We start from the raw sequence: 27,851 nt of genomic DNA on the forward strand, positions 1-27,851 counted from the left end.
AAAGGTCACTACCACAACGCAACATTGTACCAGCGCCTAACAACAATAACGCTGCCACATGCTATTATCAGAAATAAAGTGTCAGTATAAACTGCCATATAAGAAAATGTTGCAAAATATTGTGATGACGAAAATATCAGAGTTGATTGCAAATACGTATGTTTAAATGTCTCTGTATGAAACATGCCATGCATTAAGTTACTGACTGGGTGATAGTCGTTTATAAATTGTACAAATGTACAAACACGAGTTTTTGTTAAAAATAAAATTTAATATTCAACCGGTTTACAGAGGAACAATTAAATAATTTGTTCGGAAGGAACGTTTTTATCTCACATATGATTAGGGCACTTATTAGCTGACTGGAAATGCATAATTATAGCAAAACACTTAAAATTCGTAATAATGTGACAATGTGAAAAAAGACATTGTTCATTTCGACAACACTTGATATATATTATAGATATAGTTAAAATGTGGGTGATTTTAGAAGATTTTGACCCGAGCTGAGTTTCTTGCCCACACTTGGATATCTTTGTTACTTATTTAATTCATTCTGTAAATCTCTGATTTTAATACAAATACTTCTGCAACTTAATAATTTGGCATTTCCAGTGGTCCAAAAAGGGCCCTTATTCTTCTTTGTCCTCAAACATCTTTAGAATGCGTAATCTACAGCCACTTAGGCCGTCTTATCACAGTGAACGGAGAAACCAGATAACGCCAGAATGACATGTCTGTTTCGTGACTATCAGGAAGGCATGGAGTCACTTGTGCTAGGCATTTTCATCGCCTGCGTTAGCCTACAGCTGTCAGAGGGGCTACACAAACGTGAGCTAATTACAGGAGACATCTGTCTATCGTTGAAGTTTCGTATGCTGATAAGTTTTTAATGATTGAAACTTTCTGCAGGGGACATGGGTCTCGTTTAAACTGAAAGCAACAATATGTCAAAGATGGACGGTGTGATGTGATCTCAGCCTGCCAAACGAGACTCCCCTCGTTTACATTTAAACCGTTACTTTAAGACAGGTTTTACGCCGTCTCATATCTGACATATAGCTGAGTGCAGCGTTAAACACCTTCTATACATAAATAGGCAGGTTTTGCAATGCGCTCCTTCTTGAAGCGGGATTCTGTACATGGATGTTATAGTTCCTATGTCCAGACTAGGCCCGGACATGTTAATTTGCGCCATGTGTGAAATTGAGACACTATTTGTGTTTCTTTTTAGTAATTAACTAATAGATTGATATCAACTACATGTATGGTGTTGAATGACTAAAATCAAACCTGGTCGTACTGGCAGTTTGTCTGAGCCTCAATATCTTGTGCTGTAAATGGTTTTTGTACAGCTGAAACTCGTTAAAGGACAACTTGTCTCTCACTAAAGTCACACCAACAACTCGTCATGCCGATGGTAAGGGCAGAGTATAAGAGTACTATTCCTTTTACTAATTTAAAATTAAAAACCTCATACACAGTTATGACTCTTAGTACCATTGGGGACATTGAGCCTCTAATCGAGTATCTTTTGATATCAAATATGTCAAAACAAGTTGATACATGTTTAAACATATCCGATTTTAAATGTCAACAGGGGTCATTCTATGGTCTTCCAAAATCATTCGACCTATTTACGAAAATTTCAAAACAGTAATAATCAGTGTCTTTAGTGTAAAATGTACAGCTAACCAGATTGAGGGCCACTTGATATCACTTGTTTGTGACGCCATGGTAACCGATGGTATCATATGACGCCGACGACGCCTAAAGTCATACATTTCTATTTATATGTCACACGTATGGCATATCTTTATGCTTTTATTTGGCGTTATATATATTCTCTGCAACAACAATGCAATTGATCCATCTGTTATAGTTACTATTCCAAAATTTTGTAACAACGATGAAACGTATATGTCTGTAAAACACCTCACCCATATGTAACAACTGTATAACTGATACATCCATAACAAAACTATATTTGACAACAACCATATATACACATGTAACACCGTTTTAGTAATTCATCTGTGAAATCAATGGGTTTTGCCACACTGTAAATAACCCATCCTGTAAAAACAATGTGAAATATGGCTAGTTTTTTATCTATATTTATGACAAGGTGCGGCGATTAATAATGATTTCCCCAACGTGCATTAAAAACACGTTAATTTTATTACTGCGACTACACCCACCCCAGGGCCAAACTAAAAGAGACAGGAACGACAGCTTGAATCACTGTGGTAAGAAACTCAAAGTTGGGGAACTCGACCAACTAGAAGTGAAGACCAAACAAAAAGTCTAAATGATGGTGCAAGTTATGTCAACTTTTGTACAAAAAAAAGCGAGAATGCAGAAAATTGAGACAGCATATGTATATTCTTTGGCGTTGACGTTTTATATTTATATGGGCTAATTACAAATACCTGTAGATGTTCTCAATGAATGCCACCGGTGTATCATCTAGTCGCGACTAATGAGACCAAAGACCCAGGCCGACTTTGGGGGTTGCGTCCCTTATGCGTTACAGGATCTGCTGGTTATGCGTTCGAATCTTTCGAAACTTTCGTCCCGATTATGGCCTGTAAGCATCATTTCTGTGTTCTTTGTGTCCACCGAGATGGTAAACGTGTGCGTCGAATGTAGCTTTTTCTCCTTTGTTTCATTATTTTGCTGACAGTGAATTAAAGTTCCATGTTCTTTTCAACTTTTATATTTCTACGTGTGTAGAAGTATTATAATATTTGAAATAGTTTATCGACTATTTTATTACCTTGCATGCCATCCCAAAGTTGATATTGTTTAACCAGTCCTCATATGCCTTCAGGCTGAACCCCCCCCCCCCCTGAAACATTTCATACAGTGGTCACATTAAATGATCACCAGGAAATTATCCAGGTTAATATACCCAGACTCACTACATTCGCCAAAGAAGCATGCAAAAATCATGCTAGCAACATCTTTGTCTCCAATGCATTGCCATGGGAATGATGATAACTGTGAACGACGTCATCATGGGAAGACAAGACACGTCAGTAGCGCTCGAATTGCAGACATGAAACCTGGGGTTACATGCTTCAAAGGGTTACAAAGATCTAGACACACACAGTGTTATGGAACCGTTGATGTGAAATTGTTGAAAGGTCGTAAACATGTGGACGTACAAAAGACAGATCATTTAAGACTTACAGCTTTAAAGGATATATCCAAGCCAATACAAAATACAGGCTTAGTTTATGGTTATCACAAAGAGGTGGTCGAGCCGTTCGCAAACCCTTGAAAGCAACAGGCCTAAAAAGTTGTCGGCTATTGATTGGCATCACGATATGACTGCTAATCACAGACGTTTCAGGAAGGCGTGGACACGACGTCATAACGTCAGGCAGCTGTATCATCGACGTTACAACATGTTCAGCGACAAATCGAGGTCAATTATCGATTTAATGATGGCAAGAGTCGTGTTTGGAAACGTACCCATGAGCGCTACCTGCAGAACACCATATCACAGCAAGACCAACATGATGGTAGAGAGAGTAATTAAAATAAATAAATCCAAAATGTACAGAAACCTCCCGGAGGTTATGAAAGACGGTAAATATATAACGTCAACGTAAGAGATTAACCAACCGCGATTATTTGCCGAAACAGATTCCAGTGGGCGTAAAAGGCAAAATTGTGGTGAACATTTAAGGGACGGATGACAAAAAGACCGTCTTAATAATTGACTCATAGAGGTTCGGAATCGTAATGAGGCTTTGCTGCCAGGCGTGGTTCCATTAGTGTGTATGATTGGCCAACGTTTAGAACAAGATGACACCCGCCCATGCACAACTCGTGTGTCCATGGGTCATTTAAGTAATAAGAACATTCGGGTACTGTTTGGATCAGCTCCAAACTTCAACCTCTTTTAATATTTGTGGGATGAACGTGGACGTCGTTGTTACCAACGTCCTGTATCTTGGAACAACTCTTTGCAGCTTTGCTTCTGATTCCATGGGGAATCACACCTCGATACGGTGTGAGCAGTTGTCTGATTCTATGGGAGTCAGTTTTCACATTCACTCCCCATAGTGAGTGAGTGAGTGAGTTTGATTTAACGCCGCTTTTAACAATATCCCTGTTATATCACAGCGTGTCAGCTTAATGTGGAAGGAAATCCCGAAGTGATGCAGGTATCAGAAGTTTACCACTTCGGTGAAACCCACGAGCACGGGTATGGTGCTGACAAACCTGGAAACATAATCTGGGCGAACCGGGATTCGAACCCACAATCATATGTTTCTGGCGAGCCCAAGGGACGCAACTCTGCACAGCGAATCGCGGCGGCTTAAACGACTGGGCCACCCGTGCTAAAAATTATAATATACATCTAGTGATATATACATGTATAATTTCTGCTAAAAGAACTTTTTATTCATCAATGTCATTACCAAGAATCCGAAAGTGTAACGAAAGTGTTACATAGCCGTTACATATAGGACTGCTTATTTCCCATTCAAATCCTGCGATCCCCTATTTTATCACATCAGAAGAAATGCCTACCTCGCTGTTCATCATGTTTAATCTTAAACCTCGAGGTCATGTTACAATAATGATGAAGTAGGCTTCAGTTTTCCAAGTAATACGTCAGAAAAGTCGTAACAGGCACTTGATAGCTTAATACTAGGCATGATAGGAAGAATGTTGCTAAATAAATAGTATTTAAATACCTGACCAGAAAGTGATATGATAAGAATCCGACTATACGATGTTATATTTACGGCTTCAAGATATTTATAGTACATACTCTAACTCCAGAACAACAGGTGTGTTTCTGTTTGATATGTCTGTGATTATGGCCGACCTAGTCTAGATAAATGTTGTCACATGTTAGAGTCACGACGTTTTCACAAGAAACCGATCCCAATAAAACGTTTAATGGTGGTCAAAAACAAACAGAATGTCGATATTGTACGAGTATTGATAATATAGATGACAAGTTTCTACTGCTAATGTTTTGGCACGCTGCAGGGATTTGTGAATACCCATAAACCTCTGAAAATATGCTAGATAAATATCACCGATCAAACATGCATTACCCTGGGGGACGCAGGCAGACAAAATTATCCTCTGTCATGAATCTGACTCGTTACGAACAGACTAAACTAAATAAAAATGATAATCATATTGTAAGCAACACAAAAAGTGAGAAAATACCAAGCAATTAGTCTGTAGTGATGGGCAAGGTGGGCAAGTGATTGTCCTGTTCCTCCCCTCCGTGTTTGCATGAGACAAACGCAGCTGTGTTTGTTCTGGAAATGAGGAGAGCTGAAGATGTTGCAAGCCTCGATGTCGATGTCCCTGAAGAGGTCGCTTCTTCCAGCATTACTTAGACGTAGTATCTGGCTGTATTTGCTAAAAAACAATTTTAAAAGCACGCTGCCTAACGGATAAGTATCGATGCTCTGCTGAAGAGAGATTTCTATTTTTTCATACTCACACATTTCTTTAATAATTAGTCAGTTTCTTATCAATCAGGGATGATTTAGCCGTGTAAAGGGGCACGTTACCTCTATCGATTGTGGACGTTCAACAGTAACATCCGTTGAAGGAGATCAAATGGTCGAAAACTAAAATATGTTGTAATATTGATTACAATCTAAATGCGATTACCAATATAAATCACTCGAGCAGTCAGAGCACAAGGCTAAGTGGGGGTTTAACACTACTGTATGGTTCATGAATAATCTTCAATAGGAACTAATGCTAAATGACCTCATGCAATAAGTCAAACCTCGCCATCTTCCCCACCATTGTAGGGGAGATTATTTACACGTTACAGAACGCTTTGTGCAAAGTTTACAGTCGAATTGGATTGAATGGACCTGTTTCATTTTTCCGTAATTATATCAACTTTGCAGATTTTAGCCCTAGTGAAGAATGATTTGATGTCGGTTTTTGAAATGCGGCTTTTATCTCGGCATCGATTTAGTGGAGTCACCACCAACGTTTTATCTCATATTTTTGTGATGTTCGGTCATTACGCAACATACTCTTGATCTCACACCATCCATTTTAAGCTGTCGCCCATTAGAAATAAACAGGCGCGTTGTAGAGTAATGTAACCACGCCATTTATTTCAATTTCCCGGGCCTTCATTGTAACATTGGAAAACCGACTCTTTACCATCTACAAAAGATATCGTTAGTGCCAAAGTTGAGGGGTTGGCTCGAATGCATGCAAATGAAGGTTTTATGGTATTGGGTACACGTTTTGTGTGGTGGTGTTTAGTCTGTGTTGAGTGAGTGAGTGAGTGAGTGAGTGAGTGAGTGAGTGAGTGAGTGAGTGAGTGAGTGAGTGAGTGCGTGCGTGCGTGCGTGCGTGCGTGCGTGAGTGAGTGAGTGAGTGAGTCAAATTGTGTGTCCGTTCAATATGTGAAGAAAGCATATAGTGACCCAAGTGAAACCCACAGGCACAGATCGGATGCAGACAAACCAAAGATCGTGATTGGGGCAATGCTGAGTCCGAACCCACATTCAGGACATGCCGATGAAAGAGAACCACAACAGCTGTGTGTGATTGAGCTTTGAACGTTGTGTGTGATTGAGGTTTAAAGGCTGTGTGTGTGGTTGTTGTTTAAAAGGCGGTGTGTGATAGAGTGCTTATCTGATTGTGATTGAAACGCTGGGTGCGGAGGTGGTGTATATGCTGTGTGTGGTTGTGGCTGAAAGGCTGTGTGTGATTGAGGTTTAAAGAAAGAATGCCGTGGTCGTTTAAAGGCTGTATGTGATTGAGGTTTAAGGCCGCGTGTGGTTGTGGTGGTGGTTAAAGGCTATGTGTGGTTGTGGTTTAAAGGCCGTGTGTGGTTGGGGTGGTGGTTATAGACTATGTGTGGTTGTGGTTTAAAGGCCGCGTGTGGTTGTGGTGGTGGTTAAAGGCTATGTGTGGTTGTGGTTTAAAGGCCGCGTGTAGTTGTGGTGGTGGTTAAAGGCTATGTGTGGTTGTGGTTTAGAGACCGGATGCGGTGGTGATTTAAAGGCCGTGTGTGATTGTGGTTTAAAAAGTTTAAAATTACTTATGTTGGTATCGAAATCATGACTCTTACACTCCACTCAAACCTATTATACCGCTCTTTGTACACATCATAATTTCATTCTAGGTTCCTCTGTTTGCTACGACCATCTGGGATGTTTCGCAACCGACCCGCCATTTTTTAGCCTTCATCGTCCGTTGAACTTCCTCCCCGAGTCCCCAGACCACATCAATGTCCAGTTCATGCTGTACACCAAACACAATCCACAGAAAGAACAGATTGTTACCATCAACGACTCGGCCTCTGTCACCTCATCGAACTTTGACCCCGCAAAGCCCACCAAGATCGCCATACACGGCTACTTTGACAATGGTCAAAAAGCATGGCTTCACGTTAGTGGCTCATTTGTTTGTTTCACTGTTTGCTGGTCCTCCGCAGTTTCCATTCGTTCAGTTTATCAACCTATTGATGCAGTATTCAACATAACATACGTTTTTCACTCTTTGCAAAAATTGAGTGTATGAGTTAAAAATTAACGTCGCATCGGCATTATTTCAGCCATATAGCGACGAGTGCAAAAAGTATAATAAGCTCGAGACAAAAAACATGTGGGGTTCTGCATGCAATCAACAGTTCTGGTAGTTGCATAATCAGACTAAGTAATCAAACATGATTTGTATTTTTCATAAATTTATTTTCTTTGTGACGCGAGCTTCTTGGCGAAACGCCTTAAGGATGACTTCAGTTCGTGTCGACTGTCATCATTGTCGAGGGACATTACGACATTGCAAACAGAGATGTTTATTAACATTGATTTTAGGTGTCGCTCCAGAAGAAATGCAATTTCTTGTGCGGTGTATAGTTTCCTTCAGTGTCGGCCCGGTGGCACCTGAAAAATGATAACGAGCATTGTGCGTGTTGTTCTCCAGGAAGTCAAGGACGAGTACCTCAAGACTCACGATGTCAATGTGTTCATTGTCGACTGGGGCGGTGGTTCCAAGACGTTGTACACCCAGGCCACAGCAAACACCAGAGTGGTCGGGGCAATAGTGGCTCAGTTCATCACCCACCTCAAAGTGAGTACGATCCTCCCCATACCCGGCACACTGTCAACCATTGGCGGGCCAGTGATGGTACACCTACCTCCAACCTCGCAGTGATTCAAATACTCCCCCATCCCTTTATCAGACCCTACGCTACGGGGCACTTGCTCGCTTCCCAACCTACCTCCAAGGAAATAAGATCTTTACCTCATATCCATGTCATTATTTTTGGGGCCCGATATCTCATTATCTCCCTCAAAGTGAGTAAGATCCTTCTCAACATCCGAAGAGGTGTACTGAGAATTGATGGACACCAATATGTCATCATCCACCTCGATGTGATTACGATGCTCCCTGAACGACCCTCCTACAACCAGTATCCGGCTGGACGGGATGCTCGTATCTCAGTTCCTCGCCTACCCCAAAGTGAGTATCACCCTGCCCCACAACAAGCTCACAATCAACACATGGCGAGATTGGGAGCTCAAAGTGAGTAAAACCCTGCCCCACAAAAAGCTCACAATTAACACAAGGCGAGATTGGGAGCTCAAGATGAGTATTACCTTGCCCAACAACAAGCTAGCAATCAACACAAGGCGAGATTGGGAGCTCAAAGTGAGTTACAGCCTGTCCCACACCAAGCTCACAATTAACACAAGGCGAGATGGGGCGCTCAAAGTAACACCCTGCCCCACACCAAGCTCACAATTAACACAAGGCGAGATGGGGCGCTCAAAGTAACACCCTGCCCCACACCAAGCTCACAATTAACACAAGGCGAGATTGGGCGCTCAAAGTAACACCCTGCCCCACACCAAGCTCACAATTAACACAAGGCGAGATTGGGCGCTCAAAGTAACACCCTGCCCCACAACAAGCTCACAATTAACACAAGGCGAGAGTGGGAACTCAAAGTGAGTAACACCCTGTCCCACAACAAGCTAGCAAGCTAACAAGGAAAGATGGGGCGCTCAAAGTAACACCCTGCCCCACACCAAGCTCACAATTAACACAAGGCGAGATTGGGCGCTCAAAGTAACACCCTGCCCCACAACAAGCTCACAATTAACACAAGGCGAGATGGGGCGTTCAAAGTAACACCCTGCCCCACACCAAGCTCACAATTAAATTAACACAAGGCGAGATTGTGCACTCAAAGAGCGTAACACCCTGTCCCACAACAAGCTCACAATTAACACAAGGCGAGATGGGGCGCTCAAAGTAACACACTGCCCCACAACAAGCTCACAATTAACACAAGGCGAGATGGGGCGCTCAAAGTGAGAAACACCCTGCCCCACAACAAGCTCACAATTAACACAAGGCGAGATGGGGCGTTCCAAAGTAACACCCTGCCCCACACCAAGCTATAATCATCAACTATGCCAAACGCCCTTCCCTACAACCAGCCGCGGCAACACGAACCCCTACAAGCCAGGAGACCAACTACAAACATTCAACTCAACTATTTCCAACTTTTCTAGCGCCAACCACCTTGGTCGTGGTCGACTTCAACTCAACTAGCAGTCTATCTTCAAGTTGTTGATAACCCTTTACCTACTTCCAAGTTGTCTCATCGAATCTTTACACCCTGATTTAACCATTAGCTACAGTTTAGTAGGAGCAAAAATAGCCCAATACATTCTACAGCAAGCGAATGAATTTCTTTGTTTAGGTAATTTATTACCTTTTAAAGTTTAGAAGGTTTTAGATTTATCGACCCTATCCTATAAAGGTGCACTTATCATGTCACGTTCACATTCTGCAACGTGATTTCATGATGTACCTGAAACTGTGCGTTGTCACTGAAACTCATCAAGACGAAACACGCTCCAGTTATAGATACCCCAAAGTGACTCCCTTTAACTCGTAGAGCGTTTTCTATTTATAATTTCCGTCACTATTCATCACAACCTTTTATCCGGGTTTATGGAAGGTGTTTGCAGTTTGTTACACAGCGGTCCCCCACATGGTGCCTCTTAGTACAGCAATAACGTTGAATCAATATCCATTATAGAAGGCAAAAGCTAAAAGACTAGTCTCTGGTAACTTGTAAATGTTTTTTTTACGTCATTGGTGTTTTAACGGTCACTTTTAGCTATGTGAATCTGTCAAATGGAACGCATGATTCAGCTTTAAACCTATCCACTGCAGGTTTCGGCGACGCGTGTTGAAAGGAAGGTGACATGAACCTAATAGAACTATCTTTTTTTCTTCTCTGTGTGTGTGTGTGTGTGGTTGGATTTTTGTAAAATTAATTACAAAATGTCTGCTCGCCAGATATTGCTTGATGTCCTAAAAAATGGTGTTCTACAAAAACACAAAAACAACATTATTCGGCACCATTCAAAGACAAATAGTGTACATGTCTGTCCCCGTGATAATATGCATTCAATTGTTCCGCATCTGTATACAACTAACGACAATGAACGCTCAATAGTTTAAAGGCAGCGAATGTCTTGGACCACAAGGACCCGTGTTTGCCACGTGGTTTTCTAATCACTCGTTAACTTGGAGCAGACACACAATAGTTTCACGAAGCTCTGCTCCATTTGCTTAACAAATCACCCGTGAAGAGGCTTGCCGAAAAAGGCGACTATGCTTGTCGTAAGAGGAGATTAACGGGATCAAGTGGTCCGTTTCCCTGACTTGGTTGATGCATGTCATCTATCCCAGTTGCGTAGATTGATGCTCAATCACTGGATTGTCTTGTCCAGACTCGATTATTTATAGACCGTCGTCATAAAGCTAGAATTTTGCTGAGTGCGGCGTTAAACAACAAACAAAGACACAAAGCCCAATAAGTGCCAGTTTATTACATATATTAAACCACCATCGGGGTACATAAGGACAAATAGAATATTCCAATATACAACATGTAAAGCAAAATGGCAATGTATTATTTGAGTTTCATATTAAGGTGCTTTAAGCTTAAATAAGTTCTTAATGGTTAAGATGTTGTTGTATAAGCACAATTGACGGTATTTTGCAAGGTTAGACAATGTACAGAAATAACCATTAAAGAATGATTTACGTTCGCATAAAGTTTTGGCATTTATTATAAATACTGTTTGCTCCACCTCATGTGTAGTTAACTATAATATAGTTTTGCCCTAAACGTCAGACGAATGCACAAGGATGCTTGCGTCTGATGTTATTGATGCCGAATTTAAGAATAGCATTGTGTTTTGGGTTTAAAGTCAGATTTGCAATAAGCGGAAGTGTTCCACCAAAATGCAAATCGCCTGCACCCTTCCGTTAAAATACGTTTTAAACATCATCAAACACCCCTAAAATGGGTATTTTAGGATTCAATAAGTCATTTTTATTTGTTCAGTGTGAGATCCTCGAAATTCCCATGCAGCACTACGTATGATTTAAAGGTTAGTTTTTATTTACGCTACTGATTCATACAAAAGTTTGCACATCGGTTTTTCGATTCATACCTCAATGAACCGAACAATATACCCAATAACCCTTATAATAATTAAATTCGACAACGAAAACATGTGTTATCTACAAAAGATTAATCAAAACAACTAAAGTAATACAAAATGACAAGATTCATGAACATTCTTCCAGGAGTAGGAATACACAATGTGGCGTGTCATGAATCAGTTTAATTTATGCACATAACTTGAAACGCTCAGACCGCCTCCGTGGTCTAGTGGTAGAGCGTCCGCCCGGAGAGCGGAAGTTCCGGGTTTGATCCCCAGCCGCGTCATACCAAAAGACGTTAAAAGATGATACTTGTTGTTACCCTGTCTGGCGCTCGGCATTAAGGGGATGGTCGGCTCGGAGACAGTATACTGTGCCTGAGTGGGGTATTCATGTTTAACTGCGGCATGGCATCTCAGTGGGCTAGCACTATAAATCGGCATCAGTCCGGACTAGTACAAGCAGCCACACAAACACACACACGTACATGCACGTCGCTATATAAGTGCAATTGTCTTGGACGCGACGTTAAACCCAATTTCACCTCACCTCACCTTGACACGCCCACAAAGTCAGTAGCCAATCAACGGAGAGTAGGATCAAAACACAGTCGAACGGACCTGTCAATCAAGGCAAGAGGCAAATATGTCCGGGAGAAGGCGGTTGTTTCAAATGACATGGTCAGTAACCGTCAGACTCAAACGTTAGTTCCCTGAGGACGGAAAGACACAGTTGGATACATGTCAGTCAGTAATGGAACCCGAAGACATGAAATTTGTGGAACCCAGGGGAACGAGTAAAACCAGGGGAGCGAATAAAACCAGGGGAGCGAGTCTGCACGTTTGCTGTTTCAATACTTTTCGGCCTTCGGTCTCGAAAGATGATTTGGAATATGACTATGCATGAATTTCGCTAAAAAGCCCTGAGCAGAATGGGAATTCCCTCGACGGTTAGTGCTATATTCCGCGATTCCCCGATATTCCGTAGTAGTAAAAGAAGTCTTTTGAGGGCGTGGCTTAATTTTTTACATTAATTTTTATGTGTGTAAATGACTGTTTGGCTTTGATCAATGCCGACAACCTTGCAGTGCGCGGGCGAATGTTGTGTAACGCCACAGCTTGCAACAGTACAGCTATATCAAGACAAGATAACTTTGCTGCCATATCAGACATTGTGTTATTTTTTATATTCTTGGGTTTCTTGTCATTTCTAGGTAAGTATTATCATAACCATCATAATTCTTGGTATTGTTGGTACCCTGATTATCGTGCGCAATTGTAATTCAGTTATTTTTGTGAGAATGTGGTGAACGTCTACCATCAGCGCCACGTTCTGTTGAGGTCAACACACTCTCTCATCGTGTGTCTGTCATCACTCGATATGTATATGCGATGCAATCATACACCGATACCAGTGTGTTTCTTGGTCATATGTTTTTTAAACAGTAGCTTCATCCTTTCATACCGCAGTCATTACGGTAGTTCGGAAGCGCTCAACATGAAAATATAGCGTGATCTGGGGCAATCTGAAATTACACCATGTGCCCTAAGGAATCATGACTTTCGTGCAGGGGTATACTTTTTACAAAGACAGATTGGTCACGTTTTCTGTGGTCGAGACTCGTTATTGTAATTGTCTTAAGTCACGCTTTAGCGTTGATGTGATCTACGCTGATTGTATGATTGAGCCGATTTGCTGCTTTGTCGTCACATCCAGTCTGACTCAAACCGGAATAAGAAATTAATACTGTGCAACAGAAAGTTTACACAGAAAACACCAGTCGCTATATACACTTATAACGAACTGACGGATATAACGAACTTACTTTTTTGCCCCGACTATTTGCTGTACTTATGCTGTATATATGCATTTAACGAACTACGACTATAACGAACTAAAATAAGTGGTCCCTTTAAGTTCGTTATAACCGTAGTTTACTTTAAAGCGTAAAGCCAAAAACCTGTATTGTTACAAAGCGGCGTTTAACCCAACTCACTCAACCCTTGGTCCCTTGTGATCATCAAACTGACCACAGTAGTTTACAAATGAGTAGTTGAATAACTGAAGAAACAACGCTGTAAGTTGAATGTATAAACGGAATAATATCATTACAACTTCGACCAAAGAATATTTTGAAAGTACATGGAACATTCTGGCCTAAGCATGACAGAAACTGAAATGCAATCTGTCACATTTCTGGCAAAATAAATCATTTTGAAGTGGATCTTTAAAAATATTGTCTGAGGGACGAATTTAAATAGATAAACATGTTATTCTATTCGACAGAGATTTTTTTTTCATTTTCGCTTGCAGTAAGCTGTAATTGTCGATGGAACTGGATATGACTCTTGGTAATTTGTAATCAAGCGCGTATGTCTGAATTTAGAATAAAATATAACACATCCATGCAGAAAACGATACAAGACTTTTAGATGAAATGCTGTAATATATATAACTAAATTCGAGTCGGTGTTGAGATTATTGGTCTAGACATGAATTATATGCTATCTGATGTCTGCTGGTAAACTGGGAGCCTGTTATCTAATATAAACTATTGACATTGCACCAACTGACGTGTCAACGACGGAAGTAGCTAGTATGCAATTCAGACACCATTTGCACTTGATATAACTTTTTGTTTTGTTGTTTGTTGTTTAACGCCGCACTCAGCAATATTCCAGTCTGTAAATAATCGAGTCTGGACCATACAATCCAGTGATTGACAGCATGAACATTGGTCCACGCAATTGGGATACGATGACGTGCATCAACCAAGTCAGAGACTCTGACCATCCGATCCCGTTAGTCGCCTCTTACGACAAGCATAGTCGCCATTTAAGGCAAGCATCGGTTGCTGAAGACCTATTCTAATTCAGATCTTCACGGGCATGAACGCTTTAACCACCAGTCCTCCCAATCACCCTTAGTCGGGTGCTGTCTATACATATCATCATATGTCAAGTGAATGGGTGAAGTTTAGTGACATGTCTGGAGATGTTTATTCATATCATTTGTTTATTTCGGACGAAAGTTTATTTCAATGATTGAAGTATAACAAGAACAACACTCCTAAACTTCCTTGACTCGCACAACACATGTTTTTCCATCACATTTTATGACGTTTTATAGTGCATAAATTTTAATGAACTTTAATGATTCTTTGTTTTGTTTAGTAGGTCAGGAAAAGCTTGGCAGGCCACTGTTTTCCTGACTCTCACACAAATTATGTATATATTTGTACAATCTGCTCCTTGTCCTGTCGAACTGCTTATGTGATACTAGCCAGATTGTTCCGACGCCACATCTCTCTACTAATTGTGTCCTGTGAGTTGTTTTTGTAACCATGGCATGTGTTACAGACTGTAGGTCACGCCAAGCCTGAAGACTTTCATCTGATTGGGCATAGTTTGGGCGCTCATGCAGCTGGTTATGCAGGGGAGAGAATCCAGTACGTTGGAAGAATCACGGGTAACGTTTATATAAAAACGAGCCAATAAATGATATATAGATGAAAAAAATATGATAATAAAGTAATAGTGGTAGGTTAATACACGACCAATTTACCTCTTTTTTCAAAACTTGAATGTAAAATATAAATTCAGTGAAGGATAAATTAATCAATGCAACCATGAACAGGTGTGAATAAATATGTCCCAAACAGCCCTCAAATCTTTTCTAAATACATGGTCGATAGCAACAACATGTCATGATGTCATCTAATCATGCAAAACTACAAGGCAAAATGGTAGTGGAATAACCTAGAGGTTACGTGCTCTAACGTTTTGCTGAAACACCTGTACCATTTCTCATATATATCTCACAATTTATGAAACGATTCTTTAACCAAGGTTTGGACCCAGCAGAACCCTACTTCCAGGGCACTGATGTCAAAGTGAGGCTCGACCCGACCGACGCCATGTTTGTTGACATCATACACACCAATGGAGAATCCCTTCTTAAACTAGGTATATACTACTGCAATGATAACCAACCGTGCTAGGAATGAACTTATAAAAGCAAAAATGAGTGACAGAGTGAATTTGGTTTAACGCCGCTTTGAATAGTATTCCAGTTATATCACGGCGTGTCAGCTTAATGTGGAAAGTAATGCCCCTTTGGTGAAACCCACAAGCACGAGAACCGTGCTGACTAACGTAGGCACATAATTGGGGAGAACTGAGCTTCGAAACCATGATCATGTTTCTGGCGTGCCCAAGGGATGCAACTCTGCACCAGTGCCTTTGAAGACTGGGCTACCTGTACCCCAAATAGCTGCGATGACCAGTGATGTCATAATTTGTTCGAAAACGTACTTGGACACTTCTGCAGCTAGGAACGTAAGCACAGTGTGGAGGAATATGTGATGCCATGTTTTCTTTTGTTGTGATGCCTGGAGCAGCCACATAGATTTGTTTAATGTCAAAGAAATTTGCCTCACTCCCAGGTCTAGGGATGAAGCAACCGTGCGGTCACGTGGATTATTACCCTAATGGCGGACTAACACAACCCGGATGTGACGCGAAGAACGCCGTGTCAAATATAAAGATCGAGGGACTTCAAGGCGGTGAGATTATGGTCATGCGTATAGGGCCTGATAGGGAATGATGTGATAATCGCAGAGACACCACGACAAAGAAACCAAACAGTAATTAGGAATGCTACGAAAATAAGCCCAATAGATCCAGAAATACCAACAATTGGTTGGCATTTAAACTATATTTAGCTGTAGGAATATAGTTTGAAAAGCGGAAGGACGTAGTAGTAATTCTTCAAGACCAATATTTATGGACCGACCATTTAATGCTCTGGGCCTGTGATGTTGGCTAGAGGTAGAAAAATGTCAAGTCACTCAAGTCATTGGTTGTTGTTGGTTTGTTGTTTTACGCCGCACTCAGCAATATTCCAGCTATATGACGGCGGTCTGTAAATAATCGATTCTGGACCAGACAATCCGATGATTAATATCATGAGTATCGATCCACGCAATTGGGATCGATGACATGCATCACCAAGTCAGTGAGCCTGACCACCCGATCCCGTTAGTCGCCTTTTACGACAAGCATAGTCACCTTTTACGGCAAGCATGGGTTGCTGAAGACCTATTCTACCCCGGAATCTTCACGGGTCTAATACCCTCTGAAAAATTGAAATAAACGAAATTCTTTTTTCATAATCATAACAAATCTCTGTGAAAAAGCAGAATTCATTGTAAGATTCCCACAATATCACCAGCATGTGTTTATGAATCACTTTCAAATAGCGATGATACCGTGTGATCGCGAAAAGGAAAGTGCATCTGTCCCACCAGAGGCACCCGTCACAAACACTTGGAATTCAAGTCAAGTGTTCACCTGAATACACATATGGTACAAGTCAAAATAGGGAATGTCATCGGACATATTTGTTTGTCCCTGATGCTTCAACTTTTGAAATGTCGTCCACACATGACATGCACTTCTTTTCCTCTGATTCTGCAACACATTTTCCCCATGGTATTCAACAGCCAATATATTACTTGTTAGATCTGTTTATTTGAAGTAAAACAATAGGTAACAAATGTTATATTTGGGATAACACTTTCTTTGTGAAGTACAGATTCTCGTCCTTTTTTTGGTTGAGTTCCTTGCGGGATTCGAACCCACACCACCAGACTTTGTGTGCTGGCGATTAGCTGCCTCACGCGGTGTGGGTTCGAATTCCGGACGGGGCTTAACCCAAAAAAGTACAAGAATCTGTACTTTACAAAGAAGGTTTTATCCCAAATATAACATTTGCTATATTTGACCACTTTCTTAATGGCATTGTGTGTTCATAAAACCATAGACCGCCTCCGTGGTCTAGTGGTAGAGCGTCCGCCCGGAGAGCGGAAGGTCTGGGGTTCGATCCCCGGCCGTGTCATACCGAAAGACGTTAAAAGATGGTACTTGTTGTTACCCTGTCTGGCGCTCGGCATTAAGTGGCTAAAACAAGGACTGGTCGGCTCGGAGTCAGTATACTGTGTCTGAGTGGGGTATTCATGTTAAACTGCGGAATGGTATCTCAGAGATTTAGCACTATAAATCGGCATCAGTCCGGACTAGTACAAGCAGCCACACACACACACACACACACACACACGTGCATGTACGTCGCTATATAAGTGTAATAATCTTGGACGCGACGTTAAACCCCATTTCACCTCACCTCGTCTCATAAAACCATAGGCTAAATTGAATTGTTAACCAATTACATAAATACCCCGGCTTCATTTGCAGCAACTGCAAAATTTATGATTTTGAAACTGGAAAACTTATACATGTTTAGTTGAAGGCATTACCAGTTGAAGTAAATGGTAACACAAAATATACGCTGACATACTGCTGACTGTTAAAACTCTATGCATAGAAAATTTCATCATACTGAAACGACTTTGTGTCTGTTCAAACCTATCAACATCTTTGAGATATGGTGATGAGAATTTTACAAAAAAAGAAACAGCAAGTCCATGTATTATTTGAGAGAAACTATTTACATTTGTGGTCACAATGTCTGAGTGATAATATGGCAGACTTGATGCATATGTGCCATGAGTATTCGGAAATGAACATGACATGCAAAATGTGTCATCAGAACATTTCAAAGGTCGTTTGTCAATTTAAAAGAAGATGAAATAATTTCTAACGTCTCAAAATTGATATGAGTGACATATAGTGATCTCCAGAAAGTAGTCAATAAAGATGTAAGTCAACGTAAGCAAAGTCACATATTCCGGAAATTGTCCCGTCTTCGCGCGATCGCTCGGGACACTTCACGATGACGGATTGACAAATGTGTCGTGACATTGATGGAAGGCTGTGACATTCTCAAGGGTTGGGTACTTATTATGCGACATCTATTCAACTTTAAAAATGGTGACCTTTGATTGTACTTAAACCATATGTCAAAAGTCGTAAGAGAAATAGTAAATTGCCCTTCAGAAGTGAAAGAATTCTTTAGAAAGAGAGAGTGCACTTCTGGAACATCGTGGGTCCTTTCCACCTTATGCGAAACTATTTTCGAATTTGAGTCAACTAAAGGTTCAATACTCCGTATCACACACTTGCGGAGAGGCCTTGTTTAATGGTGTGTGCATTTGGAGGGTGGTGTGTCACTTTCTTTCCTAAGTGTGTTTGGTTTGTTGTTTTACGCCGCACTCAGCAATATTCCAGCTATATGACGGCGGTCTGTAAATAATCGAGTCCGGGCCAGGCAATCCAGTGATTGATATCATGAGCACCGATCCACGCAATTGGGATCGATGGCATGCATCAACCAAGTCAGCGATCCTGACCACCCGATCCCGTTAGTCGCCTCTTACGACAAGCATAGTCAGTTTTTACGGCAAGAATGGGTTGCTGAAGACCTATTCTATAGGGCTGTGATGGCGCATTATGAATTTCAACGTCCACCCTGGGATCTAATGGCATGGTACCATAAAATTTCATGTGGAATGAAACATCACATATATTGTTTATCTTTATTTGAAAATAATATATTTAGACTGTAGATACAAAAGGTGAAACTCTCATCGCGAATGCTGTGTAGGATTGGACATAATCCTTTTAGATGCACTTGAGTAAGGTGCATTCGTATGTTTGAAATAGTACATCAAGTGGCGTGCTATGAAAATTTTTGCTTGGAGACCCATGCCAATTACACTACGAAATAAGTAGTAAGAGAAAGCTTGGCCATTCATGGACAAATAGGATAACGCTGATTTAATTGATTTAATCTGATAGACAAAGACTTATTGAAACTGATGCTGATGACATCACACTGTCTCTAACATTGTACCAAACCGGTGTTACATCGTTTTTCAGGCGTCAAAACCTTTTTTGACTGCAGCCATAAACGCTCACATGCGCTCTTCACGGAATCCATCAACAGCAGATGTCCATTTGAAGCTTACAAGTGTAACAGTAACGAAGATTTCAATGTGAGTTATAAAGTCAACGTACACCAATAGAAAAACCAGGTTGAACTGGTTGGAACATGCTACTTCAGTGCTACACAGGAGTTTTTAATAATTGGATATATCACAGATTATATACGATGGCTACGCGATAAATCGCAAAGAACAATGATGAACGAAGCGTGGTTTATTCACGATAAAACATTGTTCTATCATGACGACACTTCTGTGGAGATTTGAATATGCGCTCGCAACTTGATGACGTCATATATTGGTCGACGTTATTTTGAGAGGGAAGTGTCCAGTAAGTTGTTGCCCATAGCTGTCGCTGGGCAAAGCATCCAATAGTGGGAGAGATATGACAATCGGTATTGGGAGAAAAGGTACAGATATACAGATAACCGACGTGGGGATTGTGAGAATGTGCGGGAAATACCAATACCAATCCCATCTGTTCATAAAATGGATTTGTCCGACATTGCGAGGTCGGATTCTAACGAGGGAGTCATCATTATTAAAATACGGGTAAAATTTTAAAGCTTTTACACTTTATCATCATCCATAAAGAGGCTGTACATTTTTTCTCATATAAGAAATAAATGACTCGTTATCGTTGTTTATCGTACAATAAAACACTGCAGAGACAATAAACCACTCGGGTCTGGGCTCCTCATGGTTTATTCCCCCAGCAGTGTTTTATTTACGATAAACCAACGGCCACGAGTCGTTTTTTTCTTAAATAGGATAACGGTGTCACATACCTTTTTCATGCCCCATTTTCACTATGTACATAATAACAACGGATGATATTACCGCTGTCGTTGAAAGAAACATTAGAAAACTATCAACCGATATGTTAAATTTAATTCAAAGGCTTCGCAGGAATGAAACCTCATATCAAGTCAAATCGGGAAAAAACGTTAACAGCGCAACAGCATGAAAAATACATTGAAAACATGTAGTGCAAATTGTCATGATGTTTTCTACTGGGATTAATGTGTGGATTGTGTTTCATCGTTGAATGTATGCTGTAAGAGCAATCGTGTGAGCCTTTGTGAAACACAACAAAAACATCATCATTTATGGAGCACTGTCACCAGTATTGCGTCAAATTATTGTAAAAGAACCGATCAAGTTTCATTTTAGGCTGGCAAATGTATTCCATGCAGCGGAGGCGGATGTGGTTATATGGGTTACCATGGTGACCGTGTTAAGCCAAACAACAAGCAAACGCTGGTGAAGTATTTCTTGAAGACTGGTTCGACTGCGCCCTATTGTCGTAAGTAAGGTCGTAAATACACAAGCAGACAATACTTACAATCGGTTTCATAAAGGGATCATTTAGTATTAATCATACTTATCAGTGTCAGGTAAAGTGTGACACAGTCATGTACTTGACTCCTATATTTACGGAAATCAGATGTGTATGGAATAATAACATGTATAATATTCTTTATTTTGGTAGAGGGGCGGTCGGATAGCCTAGTGGTTAAAGCGTTCGCTCGTCACACCGTAGACCCGGGTTTGATTCCCGACATGGGTACAATGTGTGAAGCCCATTTCTGGTGTTCCCCGCCGTGATATTGCTGGAATATTGCTAAAAGCGGCGTCAAACCATACTCTTTCACTCATTATTGTGGTAGCGTTATTGAGTCGACAACTAATTCATTTTTTACCAAACGTCAGATCTAACCAGGGCCCACTTGCACAAAGCGATCTTAGCCCTAAGATTACCATAACTCCCATACTTACATAGGCTTACGATAGTCTTAGCGCTAGGGCTGGGACGAGTCCACATTTACTACCCGGGTACCCGACCCCCAATTACCCGACCCTACCCGGGTACCCACTGCAGGTCTCAAGAGTAGGGAAAAAAATGTCTGATTGGTAATTGTTTTACCGCAGCCCTGGCTAAAACTATTTAGATACATGTATCAAACAATCAGATCATGCGTTCACTGAAGTTGACTGAACCTTTATCTTTACTCAAACATATACACGTCAAAAGGTATTTGTGCATCGTCAGAAAGAAATGCGAACATTTTAGTGTAACCACTGAGCTATAGTAGGTTTTTGTCATTAAACAATATATCACATGATTAACCATGGGTCCGGGCGGGTAGTCCAGTGGGTACTCTGGTCTTTCTCAGAACCCACCCGACCCGAGTACCCGAGTAACCCGTCCCAGCTCTACTTAGCGCTAAGATCGCTTTGTGCAAGTGGGCCCTGCACTCTCAGCTCAACACACACGCCAACTATTTCTTTGGTTGGAAATATGAGTCGGCTAGACACTTACGTGGATGTAAATATCAACGCCTAAAGCTGGACACAATGCAAGTGTATCGCACTGCAGGTGACATTCAAAGATCGCAATCAATATCTGCTAAAGACAACAGGGATACCTCCATATACGTATTCATCAGTATCATGATTTAGGTTACAATCCATTTCGCAATAGCTGAAATCATGTTTGGCAAATCTCGGCATGTGTCATGCTTTACATCACATCTTTATAGATAATGTTCTGTGATCAGGTTTCACATCAAGGTTTCACTTGTAGATTCGGGTGTAGATATTGTCATACATAACCAGCTACATATACTCCTACATCGGTATACCCCACCCATCCGTTTATATAACATTATTTGTATACAGTGTCATCCTTATGCCTTCAACCGAACCAATGGTCGTGGCATGCCAAACCGCCAACGTCAAGAGGGGAGGGGGAGGGGGAGGGGATGAAAATATTTTGTACAATCTAATTTGTTAAGAAAAAAACATGTATAATTTATCTATTTTCCCTCAAACTAAAAAAAATGTTCACTAGCCTTCTGTGTGTCATGATCATGAAACGAATGAGTTGTAATTTTTTTTTGCTCCTACAAAGACAAAATGTACGTGTTTATGTATATATACTGGTATGAGTGTACGATTATCTTTGTACGTGGTCCGCCTCCGTGGTTTAGTGGTTGAGCGTCCGCCATCAGAGCGTCATAACCATAGGACGTTGTTGTTACCATGCCTGGCGCTCGAGACCGCCTCCGTGGTCTAGTGGTAGAGCGTCCACCCGGAGAGCGGAAGGTCCGGGGTTCGATCCCCGGCCGCGTCATACCAAAAGACGTTAAAATATGGTACTTGTTTTTACCCTGTCTGGCGCTCGGCATTAAGAGGCTAAAACAAGGACCGGTCGGCTCGGAGTCAGTATACTGTGTCTGAGTGGGATATTCATGTTAAACTGTGGCATGGTATCTCAGTGGGCTAGCACTATAAATCGGCATCAGTCCGGACTAGTACAAGCAGCCACACACACACACACGTGCATGCACGTGGTTATATTAGTGCAATATTCTTGGACGCGACGTTAAACTCCATTTCACCTCACCTATCTGCATACGTACATCACAGGGTTCCACTACCAGCTGCAGATTACTCTGGGTGCGCCACACGGGTCACGTAAGGAGAGGGGCGATGTATATGCTACACTTACCGGCAGCAAAGGACACACCGAGGAGATACAGCTCACTGACGAGTAAACTTCCCTTTTCAATTCGTTATCATACAGATTAACTCAAAGTGTATTTGGAACAATAGGAATTAGGACATAACACATATAAGAACCGGCTTTGAGACCGAACGTTTGATTCTGGAGGTGGGTGGGGGTGATTGTTTGGGGCTTGATCCAAATCCACATTTTTCTACCAAAGATTTACCTTTCATAACGAGACCGCCTCAGTGGTCTAGTGGTAAAGTGTCCGCCGGAGATCGAAAAGTCCGGGGTTCGATCCCCGTAAAGACGTTAAAAGGTGGTACTTGTTGTTACCCTGTCTTGGGCTCGGCATTAAACGGGCAAAACAAGGACTGGTCGGCTCGGAGTCAGTATACTGTCTGAGTAGGGTATCCATGTTAAACTATGGCATGGTATCTCAGTGGGCTAGCACTATAAATCGGCATCAGTCCGGACTAGTACAAGCAGCCACACACGAACGTGCAATATAAAAGTGCAATAATCTTGCACGCGACGTTAAACCCAATCTCATCTCACCTCACCTTTCATAACGCAATTAGTCCACGTTCAATTATATCAGTATCATTGCATATATAATACGATTTTAAGTATGTGAGCAAACTATATAGTTCGTCACACTGAAGCAGATGGTTCTATGTGCTTCTTGAAAGGCAATATACTTTCTCTGTCTATATTTTAAAAAGCTTCTCTGTCGATTTTTCAGCCATATTGATCTGACACCAGGCAAATCCTATACTTATGTTGTGACATCACCACAAGAGATTGGTCAGCTGACAAAGTTTACAATCCGGTGGGAGGAGAATGCGCACTGGTACAAACCTTTAGACTGGAACCCGCTTAATCTGCGCCATCCTACTCTATTTATATCCAAGGTGAAGGTCGTAGAGGGGGAGAACACACAACAGTAAGTAATATATAGAGGTTATCACTCTAGTGTGTTTGGGGATGGTAAATATCCTGTATTAGGAATAAACAATGTATTTGGTATTACTGTTTGCAAAGAATAGAACTGCCCATCCAACCTACATCCTTCCATTCACCCAGCCAGCAACCAATCTATAAGGTTGGTTGGTTGGTTTGTTGTTTAACGCCGCACTCAGCAATATTCCAGCTATATGACGGAAGTCTGTAAATAATCGAGTCTGGACCAGACAATCCAGTGATTGACATCATGAGCATCGATGCACGCAATTGGGATCGATGACATGCATCAACCAAGTCAGCGAGCCTGACCACCCGATCCCGTTAGTCGCCTTTTACGACAAGCATGATCGCCTTTTACGGCAAGCATGGGTTGCTGAAGACCTTTTCTACCCCGGAATCTTCACGGGTCCAATCTATTAGGAAACACGTTTTTGTAATTTATGATGTCCATGATGTCCATACACACTGATCAATACACACCTACCTAAAACCTTATGAGAACAAAACGATCTTATGTGGCCACTCATGTCCTTATACCAAGAGAAATATTCATGTTATTACAAGTCTTGGTATATATATATGTCATATGGATTCATTGTCATATACTACACTTCTAAAGGCAAACTTACATCCAACTTAATACCGCCTAACTACTTGCTTAGGTTTAGCTTACAATATCTGTTTACAGTTAGTCAGATGTATCTTCTCAATACTTTCTGTTTTCTGGTCGCCTGCAGTGCAACTGCAACAGTTCTGACAAACAAAAATAATGATTGCTCAATATCAATTCTGAATTTACGGATAAATCTCAGTTATCATAACGCTGATTGTCTTGTTCTGACAAATATAAATGGGTTTTGATCCCCGATAATTTAAATGTGAACAACACTCGAGATACTTCTATTTAGGAACCATCTGAATCTGGCATCCATTGTAATATCACTTGTCTGAGCTCCTCTCTAAACACCACGGTTTTAGTTTTATCATTGTGCACAGTCATTTATTACAAATATCACCCAGAAACCATATGTTGTTATAACATGAAGACAGTGTTGGTTCCACTAACCACATCATCAGCCCAAAACAAAGTATAAAGAATAGTTTTTTTTCCAACATTTCACCCCAGTAGATTCTTCTGCACTCAGAATTTTCCCGTCAAGATATTCATTCAAATTACAATCAAATAGTATTGGGCTGAGACAACATTTGCTTCTCAACTGAAGTAATCACTTACACTATTGCACGTGGTCACACATTAACGTCTTTCCCCCTAATCCATGTTCTTTTAGTACAAGAAAGTGCTGTTCCGTACAGTTGTTTGAAAAAATCTATAATTTCTACATACATTCTTCCTTTTCGCTTCGCAAAATACTTCTAAATAACTGGCTATAGAATAAATATGTTATCTGTGGTCGAATGTCCTCTTTTGTGACATGCGTGTTCTTCGTGTAATTTGCTGTCTGTTTCTGCCCATTAATTGTTTCTTCAATATCTTTGTGAAACGTTTTCCATTAACATCTAGAAGACAAATACCTCCGTAATTGTTTGGATGAACACTTCCGTCACTACAAATTAATGCAAACTACATATGGAATATAGTTCATATCATTAAGTTCATCGATATCATTGATATTCTGGTCCTTTAGATAATGTTACCCGTTTCGCAGAAACCTGGTGTCATCACTGATTTTCAGTGAACCATTAATATAACTACCACCACCATTTTGCCTTTAATGCCCAATGGAAACTGTTGCAAGAGATATTCGACATCGGTTATTCCCTGGCTTTGGTGTGTTATTTTTACAAATCTTTCAAAATGTTAATCTATAATGACTTGTGTGCTGTTAACTTATATTTCGTGGAAATCCTGTACCCATCTCTTTTTGTTAATGTTTAAAATATCTTCCTTATGTCTTTAAGAGAATAGTCACTTGCACAAGGTCATTTGCTGTCTGATTTTGGGTACCATCTTTTTCATGTGACAAACACTTATAAATCTGTTTCCTTGCTTTGAGGTAGAATTGTAAGTCAGATTACTGTTGCTATCCTTGAACTTGTGGTAAATGATACTCTCGTCAGTATTCTTTTTTATTCCATTGATGTCAGATACACGTACAGATGCCTGGTTTCCATGATATCAATTTGACATGACAGTTTTTCGATGGCAGCATTCATGGTTTTCAACTTGTAAAATACAAAGTATCATTTACAGATAGTCTGCATATTGTTGTCTTTGTCCATGTCCTTATGCGTTGGTGCGATGGGATATGTCAGTTCCGATAGTCTTCAAACCCATTTTTATGTCATGTTTGTTTGTTTGTTTGTTTGTAGTTTAACGCCGCACTCAGCAATATTCCAGCTATATGACGACAGTCTGTAAATAATCAAGTCTGGACCAGACAATTCAGTGATTGACATAATGAGCATCGATCAGCGCAACTGGGTTCGATGACATGCATCAACAAAGTCAGCGAGCCTGACCACCCGATCCCGTTAGTCGCCTTTTATGGCAAGCATGGGTTGCTGAAGATCATGTACTCTTATCCAAGAAAGAAATGAAATGTTCGAAACTATTTTATATATTACCTATGCGAATTGCGCTGTTGACCTTTGGTCGAATGATGATGATGTTATCATGTTTTTCCTCTTAAGCGGACTGTCCGATTGCATTGAAGACCTTGGGTTTTATTTATGGGTTAAACTATATGTTACTAGTTTCTTATTATGTTAACAAGGGACAGCATTTGTTTATACCCCTACATTATAACATGTAACTATTTTGTTTAGGTTTCATTTATATTCATGTAACTGTCTTATATAATGTATCTTCAATATTGCAGTTAATATAGACATTTTTTCTATCTATCTATCTATCTACCATGACGTGGTCACTGAGTCCATCACCTTATTTTATCATTGCAGATTTCAGTTTTGTGGCTCTAACGTTGCAGTGGAGAGCAAGACTCCCAAACAGCTGTCAGCGTCAAGCACCTGCTGATGAACCAGTCGGACTGCTTAATACCTGTTACCATCAAATGCTAAATTTAAATCATGTTATGTGATATGTACCTTTACTAATTTTATTTCTTTTGTGCCCTTTGATTCAGGTGATTCAATTCAATAAAAGTCTGGTACCTCGACTCTTTGATGAATTCTTTCTGTAATTCTCGTTTCACGTAAACTTGTCATACACTCCACCATGTAACCATCAGGATTATGAGGGCATTGCTATGGTAATTATTTCCATGGCCTTTAGAACGATATGTGTGTTCGTCGTCATAAAGCTGATGTCCCTTTGAGACATATTATCACATTGTTGTCCCAGACTATGACCTTTTTCAGGAGTTTTGTCTCCTTTGTCACTGATACTTACTTGAAGGGATCGATGGTTAGGTGTGGTGACTCGGTTGAGAGCGTGACGTAGAACGCCGACTACGTAAGGCATTGCTCATGATACAAATCACTGGACTGTTTGAAGTCCAGCCCGTGTGGTTGGAGTATTGCATCCATTCATATAAATTTCATCACTATTATGTCTTTAACACCCCATGGAATCATTTTCGCAGATAATCGAGACTGATTTATGTTGACCTTTTGAATTGAGCTGCATTGGCTGTTGATGTTATGCTAGTTTTTGTGCACAATGTAGATGACATTTCATTTATATGTTTATGTTAATTCTTGTGCATACTGTTTTGAGGTAATACAAGATTTGTCATTCCTCAAAGGACAACGACCCTGGCTCACATACAATATGGTAATTCTATAATAATTGAAATATGGCCATAAGCTTGATTCTGCTGGAGTAAGTGTTGATTTGATTTCATCTTCAAAAAGATATTTGTTCAGATTTAGTAATCTAGTTGGTTCTTTATAAATATATCCTGTACCATTTCAGTTCTGCAATGCATATGCACAACATATCATCCGTCACTCCCGTCACAAGACCATGATGATTTGCTTATAGATGTG

The 27,851-nt window shown here is 40.7% G+C and overlaps 1 protein-coding gene across 1 annotated transcript; it reads left to right on the forward strand.

Moving 5' to 3' along the window:
• Positions 1 to 717: 717 nt before the first annotated feature.
• On the forward strand, positions 718 to 27,019 carry LOC124114319 (pancreatic triacylglycerol lipase-like). The gene is made up of 11 exons (XM_046474813.2): positions 718 to 831; positions 7,145 to 7,410; positions 7,948 to 8,094; positions 14,859 to 14,967; positions 15,348 to 15,464; positions 15,944 to 16,063; positions 19,338 to 19,453; positions 20,576 to 20,708; positions 22,835 to 22,958; positions 23,659 to 23,859; positions 26,802 to 27,019. The coding sequence occupies exons 1-11, from the start codon at positions 729 to 731 to the stop codon at positions 26,875 to 26,877; spliced, it is 1,512 nt and encodes a 503-aa protein (XP_046330769.2). The 5' UTR covers positions 718 to 728; the 3' UTR covers positions 26,878 to 27,019.
• Positions 27,020 to 27,851: the final 832 nt, after the last annotated feature.

The sequence above is a fragment of the Haliotis rufescens genome, unplaced genomic scaffold, assembly GCF_023055435.1.
Source record: "Haliotis rufescens isolate VD_foot unplaced genomic scaffold, xgHalRufe1.0.p SCAF_2, whole genome shotgun sequence".
In the NCBI taxonomy this organism is placed as follows: Eukaryota; Metazoa; Mollusca; class Gastropoda; order Lepetellida; family Haliotidae; genus Haliotis; species Haliotis rufescens.

Excerpts from the sequence above, each read along its gene's own strand:
- LOC124114319 (XM_046474813.2), top strand. The coding sequence starts at position 729 with ATGACATGTCTGTTTCGTGACTATCAGGAAGGCATGGAGTCACTTGTG. Across the intron at positions 832-7,144 it reads GTCAGAGGGGCTACACAAAC|GTTCCTCTGTTTGCTACGAC; the intron begins GTGAGCTAATTA and ends ATTTCATTCTAG. Across the intron at positions 23,860-26,801 it reads GAGGGGGAGAACACACAACA|ATTTCAGTTTTGTGGCTCTA; the intron begins GTAAGTAATATA and ends TTATCATTGCAG.